At 42.7% G+C, this 17,643-nt stretch overlaps 3 protein-coding genes across 7 annotated transcripts in view; all 3 read right to left on the reverse strand.

Moving 5' to 3' along the window:
- Positions 1 to 7,885, reverse strand: part of LOC132149459 (syntaxin-binding protein 2-like) — a 14,078-nt gene extending 6,193 nt beyond the window's left edge. Inside the window, exons 1-8 of the mRNA XM_059558712.1 lie at positions 7,730 to 7,885; positions 2,322 to 2,371; positions 2,155 to 2,236; positions 1,792 to 1,868; positions 928 to 1,003; positions 694 to 797; positions 313 to 467; positions 111 to 195 (exon numbers count right to left, since the gene is read on the reverse strand). Of these exons, the coding sequence (XP_059414695.1) occupies positions 111 to 195; positions 313 to 467; positions 694 to 797; positions 928 to 1,003; positions 1,792 to 1,868; positions 2,155 to 2,236; positions 2,322 to 2,371; positions 7,730 to 7,766 (666 nt within the window). The 5' untranslated portion in view covers positions 7,767 to 7,885. The remainder of the gene's footprint in view (positions 1 to 110; positions 196 to 312; positions 468 to 693; positions 798 to 927; positions 1,004 to 1,791; positions 1,869 to 2,154; positions 2,237 to 2,321; positions 2,372 to 7,729) is intronic.
- Positions 7,886 to 9,735: 1,850 nt separating this feature from the next.
- On the reverse strand, positions 9,736 to 11,402 carry LOC132148649 (protein PET100 homolog, mitochondrial-like). Its single transcript, XM_059557349.1, has 4 exons — positions 11,276 to 11,402; positions 10,996 to 11,082; positions 10,855 to 10,887; positions 9,736 to 9,885 (listed from the first exon to the last, which is right to left on the reverse strand). The coding sequence occupies exons 1-4, from the start codon at positions 11,300 to 11,302 to the stop codon at positions 9,796 to 9,798; spliced, it is 237 nt and encodes a 78-aa protein (XP_059413332.1). The 5' UTR covers positions 11,303 to 11,402; the 3' UTR covers positions 9,736 to 9,795.
- Positions 11,403 to 13,658: 2,256 nt separating this feature from the next.
- LOC132149460 (bromodomain-containing protein 4-like) overlaps positions 13,659 to 17,643 on the reverse strand; it is a 62,894-nt gene continuing 58,909 nt past the window's right edge. For 4 of the 5 annotated variants that reach the window (XM_059558716.1, XM_059558718.1, XM_059558717.1 and 1 more), the window contains 7 exons: positions 16,762 to 17,487; positions 16,392 to 16,486; positions 16,114 to 16,270; positions 15,631 to 15,767; positions 15,315 to 15,520; positions 14,966 to 15,227; positions 13,659 to 14,496 (listed from right to left, as the gene is read on the reverse strand). In XM_059558716.1, the coding sequence (XP_059414699.1) occupies positions 14,428 to 14,496; positions 14,966 to 15,227; positions 15,315 to 15,520; positions 15,631 to 15,767; positions 16,114 to 16,270; positions 16,392 to 16,486; positions 16,762 to 17,487 (1,652 nt within the window). In that variant the 3' untranslated portion in view covers positions 13,659 to 14,427. The remainder of the gene's footprint in view (positions 14,497 to 14,965; positions 15,228 to 15,314; positions 15,521 to 15,630; positions 15,768 to 16,113; positions 16,271 to 16,391; positions 16,487 to 16,761; positions 17,488 to 17,643) is intronic. The other variant, XM_059558715.1, reaches the window with a different exon arrangement.

Raw genomic sequence — 17,643 nt, forward strand, 5'->3', positions numbered from 1 at the left:
TAAATTGAAGAAACTGAAGAAAGTTTGAAGTATATGTGTGACAAGATAGAGGGTGGTTAGAAAAACAGAAAAAATGTTTTGAGTGCATCATAAATATCCCAACATCTCACCTCTCCCATACTGGGATTGTCTGCTTTATGTGCATTAAGACGGTCCATCACCATCTCAGCCAGGGTGAAATTCTCCTTTGGGCCCCTGAGAGAAACACAGTTGGTTTACACTTCCTGTACACCTCAAACTAATCATATTACACCAGGAAACTAAAAGTGTTGCCCAGTGCATGTGAGAACTGGGAGTGAAGGGCATCAGTACTGGCGGTAGCGGATGGCTGGGTATTCCTTCAGTGTGTCACAGAGTGTGGCGATCTGCTCGGCCATGGCCTCCATCATCCTGGTCCTGTCATCTAGATTAGTCTGAGATGGGCTGTAGAAAGTGTGGAAGGAACTGGGGTTGTCCAGAATAAACACCTGCAACAAAAACAAAGTGTGTCAGAAACAACTAGATTTGTATTTATTTAAAAAAAAATTTGAAGAAAATGTGAAAACCACATCACAGCCAAACATTTGGGGTCAGTAAGAGTTTTGAAAATTGATAATAATAAGAAATGTTTCTTATTATGTTTCTTAAGATATCTTACCAACCCCAGACTTTTGAACAGTAGTTGATGCATGTGCTTGCAATGCTACCACGCACCTGCAACTCATATGGTATGAAAGCCACATTGATTTCCTTCAAGGATTTGATGACCTTGGCGACCCTTGACCTTCCAATCTCAGCAAAAAGCCCATCAGGACAAGCTGAATGCAGGATGAACAGAGATTGACAATATAATAACTACTCAAATTCAGACCATGCACTGTAGGCAACCATGATGGACTGTCTTCAAAACAGAAACATCAAAGTACATAGTAAAATCAAAAGTCTTACTGTCTGTAAAGAAGATGTGTGCTGCTTTGTATGTGAAGGCTGCTTCTTTGAAATCACCAATTAGAGAATGAATTGACTGAAATACAGATATGAGATTAGGATTGTCACATCGTCAAATTTCAAATAAAAATACACATTCGAATGCAAAAACGTTGCATGTTCAAAATATTGTGGAAAAAAGAGAACATCAATGTGGAGAAGATCTTGTTTATGTAAAAACTGAAACCAAGCCGTTCACACAGAACGCATATTTCGTGCATTTTCTAGAGGGACATCTTCCATCACTGTTGCACCCGCGTCTCGCACGATAGAGACGCATGTTTAGAAAGCCATGTAAAATTCATGTAAATTCAACTTTTTAAAAACATATCTCGAGACTTTATGGTGGGGTTTCCCCATCCCACTGCCTCTCATGTTTTTAAATGAAAAATGTACTCTGTGTGATTTGATTTCCAGCTCTTTGTATTAAACTATGCATGCATACATGATGCTGTTTTGTTTATAGTTGTTTAAGCAATTCATTTAAAATTGGTTTATAAACATTATTTTAAATATTATTCACTTCACAGTCATGTATTCTTGTGCTTTGAATAAATGTGCATTAGTAATATTTTGCCCAATGCGCCCTCTTGTGGCCTCAGAAGAGAAGCCAAAAGCTTTTCTTCACCCTAACTGAAATTAGGCATTTTAAATTTGAATATAATTCGAATTTTGATCATATTTAAGTACAAAATTCTTATTTAGATTTTCAGCCATTTTGACAGACCTATATGAAATCATTGAAATTAACAGATAATTTTTTAACAACACTGTACATTATATTAACACTTCCACTGAGAGATGCGTGGCAGTAAAGATGCTCACTTTTGGCACAGGGGAGATGAGGTAAATGGCCTCCAGACTAGGGATGGGTTCTCTCCGCTTGTTAATGTCCTCCACAACTGTGAAGAAAACAGGACAGCTCACATCTAGATTTTTCCTAGTGGTTTATGGGACAAGCAGTGAAGCGAATACTGACACATTTTGCAATAAAAACCTCTTTAGCACAATGGAATATTTGCAACAGCTAGCAGCCTAATTAAAAAATAAATAAAAAATAAAAAACACCTTTCACAGTTTAATGTCTGACACTGGCATTTTTTAAATAAAAACAGTTTTGCAGTGAAACCTTGTGAGATCACATACTAAACTGACCTGTGAAAGGAAAAAAAAATGAAATATGCTCACTTGTAATGCCCTCTGCCATGATGTCAGACATTTTACAGCAAGAGGACAGAATGCGCATACTGATGTGATCCACGATGAGCACCTAAATAAACACAACAACCACACAGTGAGTCATGTGAAAACAGGATGAAAAGTATAAAATGACACTCTACTTGTACCAATATTACCTTCCATTCCCCATCTTTCTTCACACTCTTGATGACACCACTGAGGATTTCTATAGACAAACCAGCAATGTAGTTAGACAACATCAACATTACCTATAGTGTCGATCGCAGGACATCGCCTATAGTGTCGATCGCAGGACATCGCCTATAGTGTCGATCGCAGGACATCGCCTATAGTGTCGATCGCAGGACATCGCCTATAGTGTCGATCGCAGGACATCGCCTATAGTGTCGATCGCAGGACATCGCCTATAGTGTCGATCGCAGGACATCGCCTTTAGTGTCGATCGCAGGACATCGCCTATAGTGTCGATCGCAGGCTATAGTGTCGATCGCAGGACATGGCCTATAGTGTCGATCGCAGGACATGGCCTATAGTGTCGATCGCAGGCTATAGTGTCGAACGCAGGACATCGCCTTTAGTGTCGATCGCAGGACATCGCCTTTAGTGTCGATCGCAGGACATCGCCTATAGTGTCGATCGCAGGCTATAGTGTCGATCGCAGGACATCGCCTATAGTGTCGATCGCAGGACATCGCCTATAGTGTCGATCGCAGGACATCGCCTATAGTGTCGATCGCAGGATACGCCTATAGTGTCGATCGCAGGACATCGCCTATAGTGTCGATCGCAGGACATCGCCTATAGTGTCGATCGCAGGACATCGCCTATAGTGTCGATCGCAGGACATCGCCTATAGTGTCGATCGCAGGACGACGCCTTTAGTGTCGATCGCAGGACATCGCCTTTAGTGTCGATCGCAGGACATCGCCTATAGTGTCGATCGCAGGCTATAGTGTCGATCGCAGGACATCGCCTATAGTGTCGATCGCAGGACATCGCCTATAGTGTCGATCGCAGGACATCGCCTTTAGTGTCGATCGCAGGACATCGCCTTTAGTGTCGATCGCAGGACATCGCCTATAGTGTCGATCGCAGGACATCGCCTATAGTGTCGATCGCAGGACATCGCCTATAGTGTCGATCGCAGGACATCGCCTATAGTGTCGATCGCAGGACATCGCCTATAGTGTCGATCGCAGGACATCGCCTATAGTGTCGATCGCAGGACATCGCCTATAGTGTCGATCGCAGGACATCGCCTATAGTGTCGATCGCAGGACATCGCCTATAGTGTCGATCGCAGGACATCGCCTTTAGTGTCGATCGCAGGACATCGCCTTTAGTGTCGATCGCAGGACATCGCCTATAGTGTCGATCGCAGGACATCGCCTATAGTGTCGATCGCAGGACATCGCCTATAGTGTCGATCGCAGGACATCGCCTTTAGTGTCGATCGCAGGACATCGCCTTTAGTGTCGATCGCAGGACATCGCCTATAGTGTCGATCGCAGGACATCGCCTATAGTGTCGATCGCAGGACATCGCCTTTAGTGTCGATCGCAGGACATCGCCTATAGTGTCGATCGCAGGACATCGCCTATAGTGTCGATCGCAGGACATCGCCTATAGTGTCGATCACAGGCTATAGTGTCGATCGCAGGACATCGCCTATAGTGTCGATCGCAGGACATCGCCTATAGTGTCGATCGCAGGACATCGCCTATAGTGTCGATCGCAGGACATCGCCTATAGTGTCGATCGCAGGACATCGCCTATAGTGTCGATCGCAGGACATCGCCTATAGTGTCGATCGCAGGACATCGCCTATAGTGTCGATCGCAGGACATCGCCTATAGTGTCGATCGCAGGACATCGCCTATAGTGTCGATCGCAGGACATCGCCTTTAGTGTCGATCGCAGGACATCGCCTTTAGTGTCGATCGCAGGACATCGCCTATAGTGTCGATCGCAGGACATCGCCTATAGTGTCGATCGCAGGACATCGCCTTTAGTGTCGATCGCAGGACATCGCCTATAGTGTCGATCGCAGGACATCGCCTTTAGTGTCGATCGCAGGACATCGCCTTTAGTGTCGATCGCAGGACATCGCCTATAGTGTCGATCGCAGGCTATAGTGTCGATCGCAGGCTATAGTGTCGATCGCAGGACATCGCCTATAGTGTCGAACGCAGGACATCGCCTTTAGTGTCGATCGCAGGACATCGCCTATAGTGTCGATCGCAGGCTATAGTGTCGATCGCAGGACATCGCCTATAGTGTCGATCGCAGGACATCGCCTATAGTGTCGATCGCAGGACATCGCCTATAGTGTCGATCGCAGGACATCGCCTATAGTGTCGATCGCAGGACATCGCCTATAGTGTCGATCGCAGGACATCGCCTATAGTGTCGATCGCAGGACATCGCCTATAGTGTCAATCGCAGGACATCGCCTATAGTGTCGAACGCAGGACATCGCCTTTAGTGTCGATCGCAGGACATCGCCTATAGTGTCGATCGCAGGCTATAGTGTCGATCGCAGGCTATAGTGTCGAACGCAGGACATCGCCTATAGTGTCGAACGCAGGACATCGCCTATAGTGTCGATCGCAGGACATCGCCTATAGTGTCGATCGCAGGACATCGCCTATAGTGTCGATCGCAGGACATCGCCTATAGTGTCGATCGCAGGACATCGCCTATAGTGTCGATCGCAGGACATCGCCTTTAGTGTCGATCGCAGGACATCGCCTTTAGTGTCGATCGCAGGACATCGCCTTTAGTGTCGATCGCAGGACATCGCCTTTAGTGTCGATCGCAGGACATCGCCTATAGTGTCGATCGCAGGACATCGCCTATAGTGTCGATCGCAGGACATCGCCTATAGTGTCGATCGCAGGACATCGCCTATAGTGTCGATCGCAGGACATCGCCTATAGTGTCGATCGCAGGACATCGCCTATAGTGTCGATCGCAGGACATCGCCTATAGTGTCGATCGCAGGACATCGCCTATAGTGTCGATCGCAGGACATCGCCTATAGTGTCGATCGCAGGACATCGCCTTTAGTGTCGATCGCAGGACATCGCCTTTAGTGTCGATCGCAGGACATCGCCTATAGTGTCGATCGCAGGCTATAGTGTCGATCGCAGGCTATAGTGTCGATCGCAGGACATCGCCTATAGTGTCGAACGCAGGACATCGCCTTTAGTGTCGATCGTAGGACATCGCCTATAGTGTCGATCGCAGGCTATAGTGTCGATCGCAGGCTATAGTGTCGAACGCAGGACATCGCCTATAGTGTCGATCGCAGGACATCGCCTATAGTGTCGATCGCAGGACATCGCCTATAGTGTCGATCGCAGGACATCGCCTATAGTGTCGATCGCAGGACATCGCCTTTAGTGTCGATCGCAGGACATCGCCTATAGTGTCGATCGCAGGACATCGCCTTTAGTGTCGATCGCAGGACATCGCCTTTAGTGTCGATCGCAGGACATCGCCTTTAGTGTCGATCGCAGGACATCGCCTATAGTGTCGATCGCAGGACATCGCCTTTAGTGTCGATCGCAGGACATCGCCTTTAGTGTCGATCGCAGGACATCGCCTATAGTGTCGATCGCAGGCTATAGTGTCGATCGCAGGACATCGCCTTTAGTGTCGATCGCAGGACATCGCCTTTAGTGTCGATCGCAGGACATCGCCTTTAGTGTCGATCGCAGGACATCGCCTTTAGTGTCGATCGCAGGACATCGCCTTTAGTGTCGATCGCAGGACATCGCCTATAGTGTCGATCGCAGGCTATAGTGTCGATCGCAGGACATCGCCTATAGTGTCGATCGCAGGCTATAGTGTCGATCGCAGGACATCGCCTATAGTGTCGATCGCAGGCTATAGTGTCGATCGCAGGACATCGCCTATAGTGTCGATCGCAGGACATCGCCTATAGTGTCGATCGCAGGACATCGCCTATAGTGTCGATCGCAGGACATCGCCTATAGTGTCGATCGCAGGACATCGCCTATAGTGTCGATCGCAGGACATCGCCTATAGTGTCGATCGCAGGACATCGCCTATAGTGTCGATCGCAGGACATCGCCTATAGTGTCGATCGCAGGACATCGCCTATAGTGTCGATCGCAGGACATCGCCTATAGTGTCGATCGCAGGACATCGCCTTTAGTGTCGATCGCAGGACATCGCCTATAGTGTCGATCGCAGGCTATAGTGTCGATCGCAGGACATCGCCTATAGTGTCAATCGCAGGACATCGCCTTTAGTATCGATCGCAGGACATCGCCTTTAGTGTCGATCGCAGGCTATAGTGTCGATCGCAGGACATCGCCTATAGTGTCGATCGCAGGACATCGCCTATAGTGTCGATCGCAGGACATCGCCTATAGTGTCGATCGCAGGACATCGCCTATAGTGTCGATCGCAGGACATCGCCTATAGTGTCGATCGCAGGACATCGCCTATAGTGTCGATCGCAGGACATCGCCTATAGTGTCGATCGCAGGACATCGCCTATAGTGTCGATCGCAGGACATCGCCTATAGTGTCGATCGCAGGACATCGCCTATAGTGTCGATCGCAGGACATCGCCTATAGTGTCGATCGCAGGACATCGCCTATAGTGTCGATCACAGGACATCACCTATAGTGTCCATTACAGGACATCAACTATAGTGTCCATTACAGGACATCACCTATAGTGTCCATTACAGGACATCACCTATAGTGTCAATTACAGGAAAACTATGAAAAAGCCATTCGTTTATGGCATTTACAATGATGATGCGCCGTATGATGATGAGCTTCAGCATTATCAAGCAGGTTAAATGTCTTTCTGGACTATTTGCTTTAAAACAAGGACTGACAAAAATACAAATAATAAACAAATGACTGATATTAAGATTTCAGATTTGGTTCTCAATTTGCATCCCTGGTTAATAAAGATTATTCAAAAGTAGACGGACAGACCGATAGATTTCACAAATATTATTATTTTTATTATGCATGAGGCTGCTAAATTTCTAAACCAAATACAGTTATGGTTATATTGTTGATATGATAAAGGAGAATAAAATATAGGCCTGGTGAAATGTAAAATAATAGTTAATATTGTAATAATGTAACAACATTAGTTAGTCTGTAGGGTTTTGTGCATTGTCACAAGAGTTTTTTTTTTTTTTTGTGACAGTGTCATTTCCTGTGTTTTTATTATGTCCGGTGTGATGTTGATCACAAGACCACAACCGACGCAACAATTAATAAACAATGCACTGCAAACCAGTATTTTATCCCCTCCATTTACACAAATGACATTTTCTGAGGCGTAAAAGTGTTGAGTAAAGTAGTTAACTCTGTTTAAGTTGTAGTGAGCTTTAGCAGCTACATACGGAAGTTTGCTCCATTATGACGTATCGAGTCCTCAGTGTACACCTGTTGCTATGATTATACATCCTGACAGGTCAATATATCACTGTGTAAACTCTGAAACATCTGCTACACGAACAGCATACGTTTTAAAGACCGTATTGCGAGATTAACTCAAACTTACTCTCGTTTACGATCGCTTTTAGTCCACTCGGGGCCATCTTGACTCTTCCCTGTTGACAGATTGCTCTGGTCTGTGAAGGCAGAAATGACTGACACTCACACACACACACACACCCTGATGGACAGAAAGAGCCGGAAGAGACAATTCAAAATAAGAGTCTTCAGGCGAAAACATTAGAACAAAAACTATGGATGGCTTATTACCATGTCAATAATTTATATAAACTGTGGTGTCAAACAAACAAACTAAGGTTATGAAAAAAAGTTGTAAACCGTTAAAATAAAATAAAGTCCCTGATGTTACTTATTTTGAATTTACATTTTTCCATTGAAATGAAAAAAAAAAACTACAGTTAGTAAAGTAAAGTGAGGTCAAAGGACTGTTTGCTGTGGCTTTATAAAAAAAAGTTCAAAGACATTTTCTCAAAGTTATTATGATTCATTCAACTGATATAATCTCAACTGTCAGTATTTAGTGGTATATACTATAATTCAGAATATAAGCATAAGCTTAGTTGTAAAATGAGTTGTGGGTCGCACGCTTCACGCAGACCCATCGGGCCTCAGTGGTGAGCGATGTTTCAGAGCAGCTGCTACATCTTTATGAACTTACATGAAGTAAATTCTGACTCCTCTCGCTCTGAATCTGTATATACATTCACAAACAGCCATAAATCGCAGCTCTTTAAATTGTAAAATCATGTCGCGTTACTGTTTTTGAAAGTTTTAAAACATTGAGAAGACGTGTTAATACATATAATATAACTAAATTTGTAAAAAAAAAAAATTACATTTTAAAATCAAAAGTAAATATTTATAAAATTATGCACACCGCAAAAGACACGTGTACATATATATAGGGATTGGTTTTGGGGGTTTTGTGCCCCAGGGATAAATAGCCATAGAACGCTGTAATTCTGACTGTTTTTAAAGATTGAGGCCAAAAAACACCTTGTACAAAGTGGGTCACTGTGTACAACTCATTTTGTGTGGATCTCACACGACCTAAAGGGTTAGTTCACCCAATAATCAAAATTATGTAATTAATAACTCAAGTCAGTCTATTGTTCATTATCTGGCTCGGCGTTCATCTTCAGTTATCTCTTCACAGCAGTTCAGAGTACATGAATTACTCCGGGATATTGGTTTGTTTGAACTCAGAGGGAGTGTCAGCCACATTAAAAAAGTTAACAGTTTAAGTCATTTGTGGATTAATGCGTATTGGAGACGCGAACCGTTTCAAACGATTCAGTTCGATTTGGTGAACTGGTTCAAAAAGATCCGGTTAAATCGAATGATTCGTTCGCGAACCGGATATGGCAAACAGCTTTGTTTTGAACTATCTTACAACATACACGGAAGAGAAGACAATGCTGAATAAAGTCGTAGTTTTAGCTATTTTTGGACCAAAATGTATTTTCGATGCTTCAAAAAATTCTAACTGACCCGCTGATGTCACATGGACTACTTTGAAGATGATTTTCTTACCTTTCTGGACATGGACAGTAGACCGTACAGTACACACAGTTTCAATGGGGGGACTGAGAGCTCTCGGACTAAATCTGAAATATCTTAAACTGTGTTTCGAAGATAAACGGAGGTCTTACTGGTTTGGAACGACATGAGGGTGAGTTATTAATTACATAATTTTGATTATTGGGTGAACTAACCCTTTAATATTCCTTTAAGCAAGCATATGCTATTTAAATTATTACATGAAACAAAATTATGACCATATGGATAATGCAATTAAAATGGAATTCATTTTAATTTACTTTGAATTTGAAAAGAAAAAACAAACAACAACAAAAGCCGTGTTTTTACAGATAATAAAAAAAGTAATATCACACACAAAAAAGTCAAACCATTTGATTTTTAAGGTTCAAAGGCAATGAAATTACAAAAATATAATTTCCCCCCACCCATTTCTTAAATTATGACTGGAAACAATAGTCTTATTCTGTACAGGTTGACACTTAGAGAGAAGCACTAGTGTTTCCATGTTCACTTAAAGGCTTGATCCCAGAGTTGCACTATGATGCAATAACCAGTGCTGTTGTCTTCCAGTCATTCCTCAGACTGCACGCCCATCTGTTTCAGCATCTTCTGCTCCCTCCGCTTTCTCATGCGCTCCTTGAAATCCTCCAGTTCTTGCCTCTGTTTCAGATCGAGAAATGCCACATGTAAAACTGAACGTCATTGCATCTCACTTGTGTAATCTAAGCATATTTTAAAGTACATTTTCAGCATTCCCGAGGGATGTTGCTGCTGAATAGTGAAATATCTACCTAAATATCAGTTTAATACGGTGGCCGAGAAGTGCAAAACAAATCACAATTACAAAAACAAAATAACAAATCCAAAAACACAACGACAATTCAGAAAACAAAATAACAATTCAAAAAACACAACGACAATTCAGAAAACAAAATACAATTCAGAAAACACAACGACAATTCAGAAAACACAACGACAATTCAGAAAACAAAATAACAATTCAGAAAACACAACGACAATTCAGAAAACAAAATAACAATTCAGAAAACACAACGACAATTCAGAAAACAAAATAACAATTCAGAAAACACAACGACAATTCAGAAAACACAACGACAATTCAGAAAACAAAATAATTCAGAAAACACAACGACAATTCAGAAAACACAACGACAATTCATACAAAACGGAAAAGGTGGGTATATTTTGAGAACGACATACTTATCGCTGATTGGATGAGACCCCTGTCAATCAAGCCAGAACCGGAATCACGCGATACTGGAAGCGTCATAGAGCGTTCTCAAAATATACCTACCTTTTCCGTTTTGTATGAGTTGTCGTTGTGTTTTCTGAATTGTTATTTTGTTTTCTGAATTGTCGTTGTGTTTTCTGAATTGTCGTTGTGTTTTCTGAATTGTTATTTTGTTTTCTGAATTGTCGTTGTGTTTTTTGAATTGTTATTTTGTTTTCTGAATTGTCGTTGTGTTTTTGGATTTGTTATTTTGTTTTTGTAATTGTGATTTGTTTTGCACTTCTCGGCCACCGTAGTACAACCTAACCGCTACAACCACTCGAGTAAAAGTCTGATTAACTTACAAGAGTGCATCAAATTAAAGAGAAAATACTTACATGCATTTTCTCATCAGGTGGGAAGATCTCCCTCTGAAAAACGTAATTATATAATCTGATCATACAACAGCAAGTGCATATAGAATTGCTAAATATGTAATACTATAATATTAAATTTGACTTCTCATTGCAATTATGAACCTTTCGCTTCACGATGTATTCTTCAAAATACTCCGCTTGGTTTGATATCCAAAACATCGCCACTGGAAACGACAGATACACCATCATCTGTTTAAAATTATAAACATTACAAATGTGTTGATATTCACATTTGCTCGGTCATTCACATACGCGCAGCAGTGAGCAAAGAGTTTAGCGTTAAGCAAAGTGAAAAAAAAACCCAAAGATGGTTTAGTCTATTCATGTATAGTTTATTTATACAGACCGACTCGCTTACAAGTGTAAATGTCATCAAACTCACCCTAAAAACCTCTATTTTAACCCCCATGTCCTACAGCTTGACAGTCACGCATTCAGGCACTTCCTGTTTTGTAAGATGTCAAAATAAAGGTCTTGCTGAACACACAAATATTCATGCGCAATTAAAATACTTCTCTGGGCATGCGTGCGTGTGTTATTTTACACACACACACACATATATATATACTACTAAATAGTATATTTATATTTACTAAAACATTCAAGATGTGCATTTCAAACTTGATTCTTGTAACAAACCATCTTCCAGCAGACTCTTTCCTTACGTAAGCCAGCGTCAGGCTTATGAAAGCGCGTGCAATCGTTGACTGGATGCAGGTACAGCAACATTATGTAAGCATGCAGTAACTTTACATTAGATTCAGCAGCTACTCCTTCAACTTGTTAGACCAATATATATTTTCGATTATCCACGTCTATCTGAAAGAAATTCACCTTCATATGATCTTAAATTCCTCAAAATGACTCAGTTTTTGTTTCAGTCATTTACATTACACATTTCACTCCAAAATCAATGAGGGGAAATTACAATTGCTTTATTGAAATCTTAAATTGGCTTTTTTTTTTCTCGGTTTGTTTTCGGGTGAAATATGTCCCTACATTTACTTGAGATTCACCAATTTGTAATAAGGTTTAGTCAAGCATTATGACCACTAATATAACTACACAAGTTTCATAAATCAAGGCACCATTTCAACCTCAACTCTCTTGAGGAGTGAAAACTGATATGCAGCAACACAATGGACAACACAGCAGGTGGACTGTGCATAGAGCTGTTGACTTATAAAAGAGAAGACAGACACATTTTGGTTTCATTTTAATTTTCTATAAAAGAGATGAGTTTATTTTGTGATCAAAACAGATTGAACCATTGACCTCGATAGCCCACGCACATACCAAACAGTAATCGAGGAGAATGTTAAACAAATCCAAAAGGAAAAAATAAAATAAAATACCTGAATAAAGCAAACTCTCTGCTGAGCTGCAGGTCAGCCCATTCTCCGGAGAATCCGAATCTATGGCACATAATGTCCAACTGTTACCATGGAAAAGAAAATACATGAAAAGGCTTGAAGGAATGAAGTGTTTCTGTTCTTTGAACTTTTACAGACCAAATTAAACAAAGAAAAAAAATAGATATTTATATAAATGGACTTCATGAGGAAGAACAAGAACCAAAAAAGTTCGCAAAGCATCAAATGAAGTGTTGTTGCCATTTAAACCTGTGGGTAAAAACACCCTCCCCAGCCACATACCGACAACCGTACTGACATGACGTACACCTCCAAACATCCTGACACACACAAATGTACGTTTAATGATGATGATGATGATCAGACACGTCCTCTTAGCAGTTTTGAGAAAACAAAAAACTAGTTGCTCGGTGTATATATTTAAGAAGTCCAGCTAAAACTAGATTTAAACCTGAATATCGTAAATGGGTAAAATAGAAAATGTTTACTTTCCTTTTTTGTCTCTTAAACACAAGCGCTCGGCCCAAAACCCCCAATTTCCCCCTCCCCATCCAACCGTGCCCCTCCCTCACCCTCCCAGAACATAAAATATGCCAACTAGAATCGCAATACAATACAGGCACTGGAGAAAACACTATAAGAGAAAACTTAAAGGACCTGCCGAGGTCTCGAACTGTGCCCCCCCCCGCCCCCCTGCTCTGCCCCACCCCCCTTGCTGAGTCAAATAACAGAATTAGAACACATCCACTATAATCGAACAAGAACAATGATAAATCAGAACGGTTTGATTTTTTGTAGCTTTTTGTACTTAATGAAATTTTCGTAATCATATCTAGCACAACATACAGAGTTCTCTCTGTGAAGGTGCAATAAACGCATCTGTGAAAAGAAAAGAGGAGTCATGCAGAAACCAGCTGAGAGCTCCGTCGCATTGGCTTGGTGTTCGCATGACGCTCTCAGACGCGTGTACCAGTTGCGTGTTCTCCGTCTATATGTATAATACACTTAAAAATAGTTACCATATTCTTTAAATTATATTCAAACTAAAGGATACTCAGAAACCGCCCTTACAGGTCAACGCTCCGGCCCGTGGTAAGTCTCCTCACCAGGTTTACATGAAAACGATGAGCGATGAAGTACATCTCCATGATTCTGTCCTCAATTAACACTTCAGAATAATGCATATATTAGGGTTTATTTTCTACAAGGCTACCTAAACTTTTAATGACGAGTGGGGAGAACAAGAAAATATATTTATATATTTAGAAAGACATGTTAAGAGTGAAGCGTTTCGGGTCTCAGCTATCAGCAATAAAAGGATACGGGTGTTTGGCATAGACATCAGCGGGTAAGGTGTTGGTAAGAGAGTTAAAAATATCTTAAAAAAAAAAAAAAAAAAAAAAAGAGAAAAAAAATAACGAAAAAGAAACAAAAATACAACCAACCAATCAATTAACCAAAACAGTAATTAAGAAAATACCTTTTTACAGTAGATCCTACATAATGAAAAATCTGCACATGATAACAGTGTGAAACACACCAATGTTTAGTCATTTGTCACAGCCCCTGTTTGTGTTGTCGTGATTACGAGTCAGAGGTGTAAGGCCAGCTGTACTTCCTCTCTCGAGGAAGGTCATAAGTGCCCCCAAACCCATCCTGCCATTTGCCTCACGAAAAAGGGGGAGAGAGGATATAGCGAAAACGAAACTATGGGAGGGAAAACAAATCAAACAGGAAACAAAGACGCTTTGTAATCCCCCACAGACATCTGGCATTCAACGGATGCCGCAGTACAGAGAATCAGTACATTTCATTGTTGTCGTTTAGATATTCCTCCAGCGATCACATTGTCCATTGCTCCCATATTCTGAATTAAGAGTCAGACAAGTCCTCTCGTTCCCGACCATGGTCACAATGGCAAATCCAGGAGGAATGCCGGAGAGGCGGGTGCTGTCCCAGTGTGAGGGTCCCTCTTTCTGCTAAGGCAAAAGGAGAGCTACAGCCTCCCTCTCAGGGCCTCAGCTTATGCATCGCTAGTTCAGCCTCTTCAGTGTTTCTTGTGGTCACATGGGGTCTTTTTCCCTTACTGCTTTTTGAGTTCATTCTGTCCGTGCAGAGGAATCCATAAGCAGTTTCACAGTTTCTCACTGCCTCTCGCGCTTCAGAACAAGTTCTCCTCAAAGATAGCCATCAAATCGCTTTGGAAATTCATGTCAATTGTAGCTGCCATCTGTAGAGGTGAAGAAAACAAAAATGAATATTTCTGAATTTACAACATTTATCTCCAATTAAATGCACGTTTATGGAAAAGTGATTAAAGAACAATTGTAACCAACTTTCGTACAAGGTACTGGTCAAAAGTTTGGGGTCAGCAAGATTTTAAACAACCCGAATCAAAAATATTAAGCATCACAACTGTTTTGAACATTGATAATGAATGTTTCTTGATTAGCAAATCAAAATATTAGAATTATTTCTGAAAGATCATGTGGCACTTAAGAATGGAGTAATTCAGCTTTGCATAACAGGAATAAATTACATTTGAAATGTATTACATTTAAATTTTATAATATTACTGTTTTAAGCAAATAAATGCAGCCTTGGTGGGCATAAGAGACCTTTCAAAAGAAAAACTGTACCAACCCAAAACGTTTGAAAGCTAATGTGTTATAAGTGATGTGACTGCAGCTGTATCTCACCGCCTCTCTCCTCCTCCTCTCCTGTTCCCGGCGACGTGCAAGCTCCCTCTGCTGGTCAAGTGCACTCTGGGAAGCCGCGGGGGACTGGGGTGGGCCTTGAGAAGGCTGTGGGGCCGAGGGCGGTTGGGCCGGGTTCTGGGCTTGCGGCTGAGTTTGGTGCTGCTGCTGTTGTGGCGGCTGAACCTGCTGTTGCTCTGGCCGCCTGCGGGGCTCCTCCTGAGGCCTTCGAGACGTCTCAATGGAGTCCTCCTCATCTCGCCCCCTTCAGACAGAAAGAAAATGTCTTGAAACTGCTAAACAGTCCTTTTGTTAAAAATAATAGGTCACAGTTTCTGAACGGCCCTCTTACCGAAGTTTCTCTTGTTCTCTGCGCAGACGGTCTTTCTCAGCTTGCTCGGCCTGGGCCTTCAGGGCTTTCTCTCGCTCTTCCTTCTCTCGGGCCGCACGTCGAAACTGTTCGAAGCTGTCGCTGGAGGACTTCAGACCAGACGAGGGAGCAGAGGTGGATTTCTGCGCCAGGCTTGCCCAGGAACCCATGTTCTTCAGTTTCACATCCTGGGGACCAAACGAGGGACACGTTATGAGGCATAGTAATGTAGCATAACCATTCCAGAACTGCTGTATTCATTGAAATTAAAATGAATCAAGTCGTCCCTTCCACCCACCTGTACCTTTTTAGGCGCCACAGGAGTCTTGGGCTCTGGTTTGAATTTCTCTTTGTCCTGCATGGAAGGTGGTGGACCGCTCTGCTCAGAGGAGCGGATGACAGGACGAGAACTTTCAAGTTGTTTCATATCTGCTTCTAGAACAAGATGATAAACAGTTAGTGCTGGTCCTCCAATCTGTCTGGCAGAGCACAACAGAGATTGTCAACATTTGATATAACTGCATTTAGAGATGTTTCACTATTCGTTTGTATGCGAGAATTGTTTAGTGAAAGGAAAGTTGTGTGATATTGAATGGGGTGCAAAATATATATATTTATGTTTATGCAATGCTTGTAAACAAATACTCAACAGTTGATATTAAACTTATTGTTTATTGTATAAAAGCAATACAACTTGAGTAAGACATGTCATTTTGAATGTCAGCTTATCAGTGCGACATGCATAAACATCCATACTTTGAAACTCAGGAGTTTCACTCACTCTGTTGACTGTGGCCTGGCATTGTGGCTTTGCTCTCTGGGTGTTTGTGAGGGTTTTGTCTCATGGCTGGACTGAAGGGCTCACCACGCCTCACAGGTGAAGGAGGCAGCTTCTCTTCTTTAATGCCACCTAAAATTGAAGGTCCTTGGTGTGGTTCCTGAAGCAAACAAAGCAACAAACACCCATTTATAAAACCAAAAGCTATTAATCACATCATACTTGCACGTGGACACTGGAAACAACCAGTGTCATAGCAAAGAAATGGAAAGGGTACTGACCTTTTTGGCCTGAGGAGGGGACTGGTGGACTAAAGCATACTGAGAGATTTGAGGAGAATGCATAATGAGCTGGGAGGGGTTATCTCGCATGTGTGCTGTTGAAATAAAGACACCATTAGAATACAGACATTTACAGTGCTGTCTGATACAGGAACATTTATTTAGTAAATTAGCCATTTTTATGGCAATTACAACTTACAAAAGAAACAAAAATACAAAAAAAAAATAAACATCAAGTATTGTTTAAGCATCCATTTGACTACCAAAAAAAGCATACAACAATGAACAAATAAATAGCTTATTACTTTTTTTTTTTTTTTTTTGGTTTCAGCAACTTGAAAAGCTACTGTTTAAAAGACAGTTGTGTTACCCGAGTTATAGGAGTCAGACTTGTGTTGACGTGGAGAGTGATGCTGCTGCTGCTGGATAATCTGCTGTGCTTTTGTGGAGGGCATGGAGACTTTGTGTTGACTAGGCTGCGTTTGTGTGGTCTGCACAGGGCCTTGAGAGAAGCTCAGCTGCTGCATGTGCATGTGTCTGGCCTGATGCTGCGAGAGCTGCGGGGAGGGCTGGTGCGCCGTAGCCGGCTGGGCTTGAGTCTGAACAGGAATCTGCTGTGGGGGCAGGGAGCTCTGCTGGCTCATCTGAGACTGAACCTGCACTGACTGCAGCAGAGACTGCTGGCCCGGCTGCTGCGGCCTGCTCTGCAGAGACTGCATTAGTGATGCCGGCAACTGCTGCTGCAGGCGGTTCGGCTGCAGGTGCTGCAGGTACATGGGCAGGGGCATGGAGGGAACAGGCTCCTCGTCGTCCTCTAGCAGCATCTGTGGGGGCTGGGAGGATAGCTGGCCCTCGGGAGTGAGTGTGGGTGGGGAGAGGGGCCGCTGGCGGATTTGCTGGGAAGGATGCAGGAGGTGAGGAGGGAGGTGGTGCTGGGGCTGGGGCTGAGGGGGTTGCTGGGACTGGAGCTGCTGCGGCAGGGTCTGCTGGGGTTGCTGCTGCTGCTGGGGCGTGCTTTGCTGCAGAGGTTTAGTAGGTAGCGGGGCTGCCCTATTACTGGGCCTTGAAGGCTGCTGGGGCATTGCGTTGTGCAGGGCTAGAGACCAACAACACGAAGAGAGAGGAAGACCACAAAAACATGATTAAGTAAAATTAGTAAAGTAAAAAAGTAAATTTAGAACACCTGTATTTTCAACAATTTTTGTAAACAAAAGTGCACTATAAAGTGAAGAATAGAGCCAATCAGAGCATA

The sequence above is a fragment of the Carassius carassius genome, chromosome 9 (assembly GCF_963082965.1).
Source record: "Carassius carassius chromosome 9, fCarCar2.1, whole genome shotgun sequence".
Classification (NCBI taxonomy): domain Eukaryota; kingdom Metazoa; phylum Chordata; class Actinopteri; order Cypriniformes; family Cyprinidae; genus Carassius; species Carassius carassius.

Coding starts and splice junctions, on each gene's coding strand:
- LOC132148649 (XM_059557349.1), bottom strand. CDS start 11,302: ATGGGGGTTAAAATAGAGGTTTTTAGG. Junction 10,888..10,995: donor AATACATCGTGAAGCGAAAG/GTTCATAATTGC, acceptor TACGTTTTTCAG/AGGGAGATCTTCCCACCTGA. Junction 9,886..10,854: donor CACCTGATGAGAAAATGCAT/GTAAGTATTTTC, acceptor GATCTGAAACAG/AGGCAAGAACTGGAGGATTT.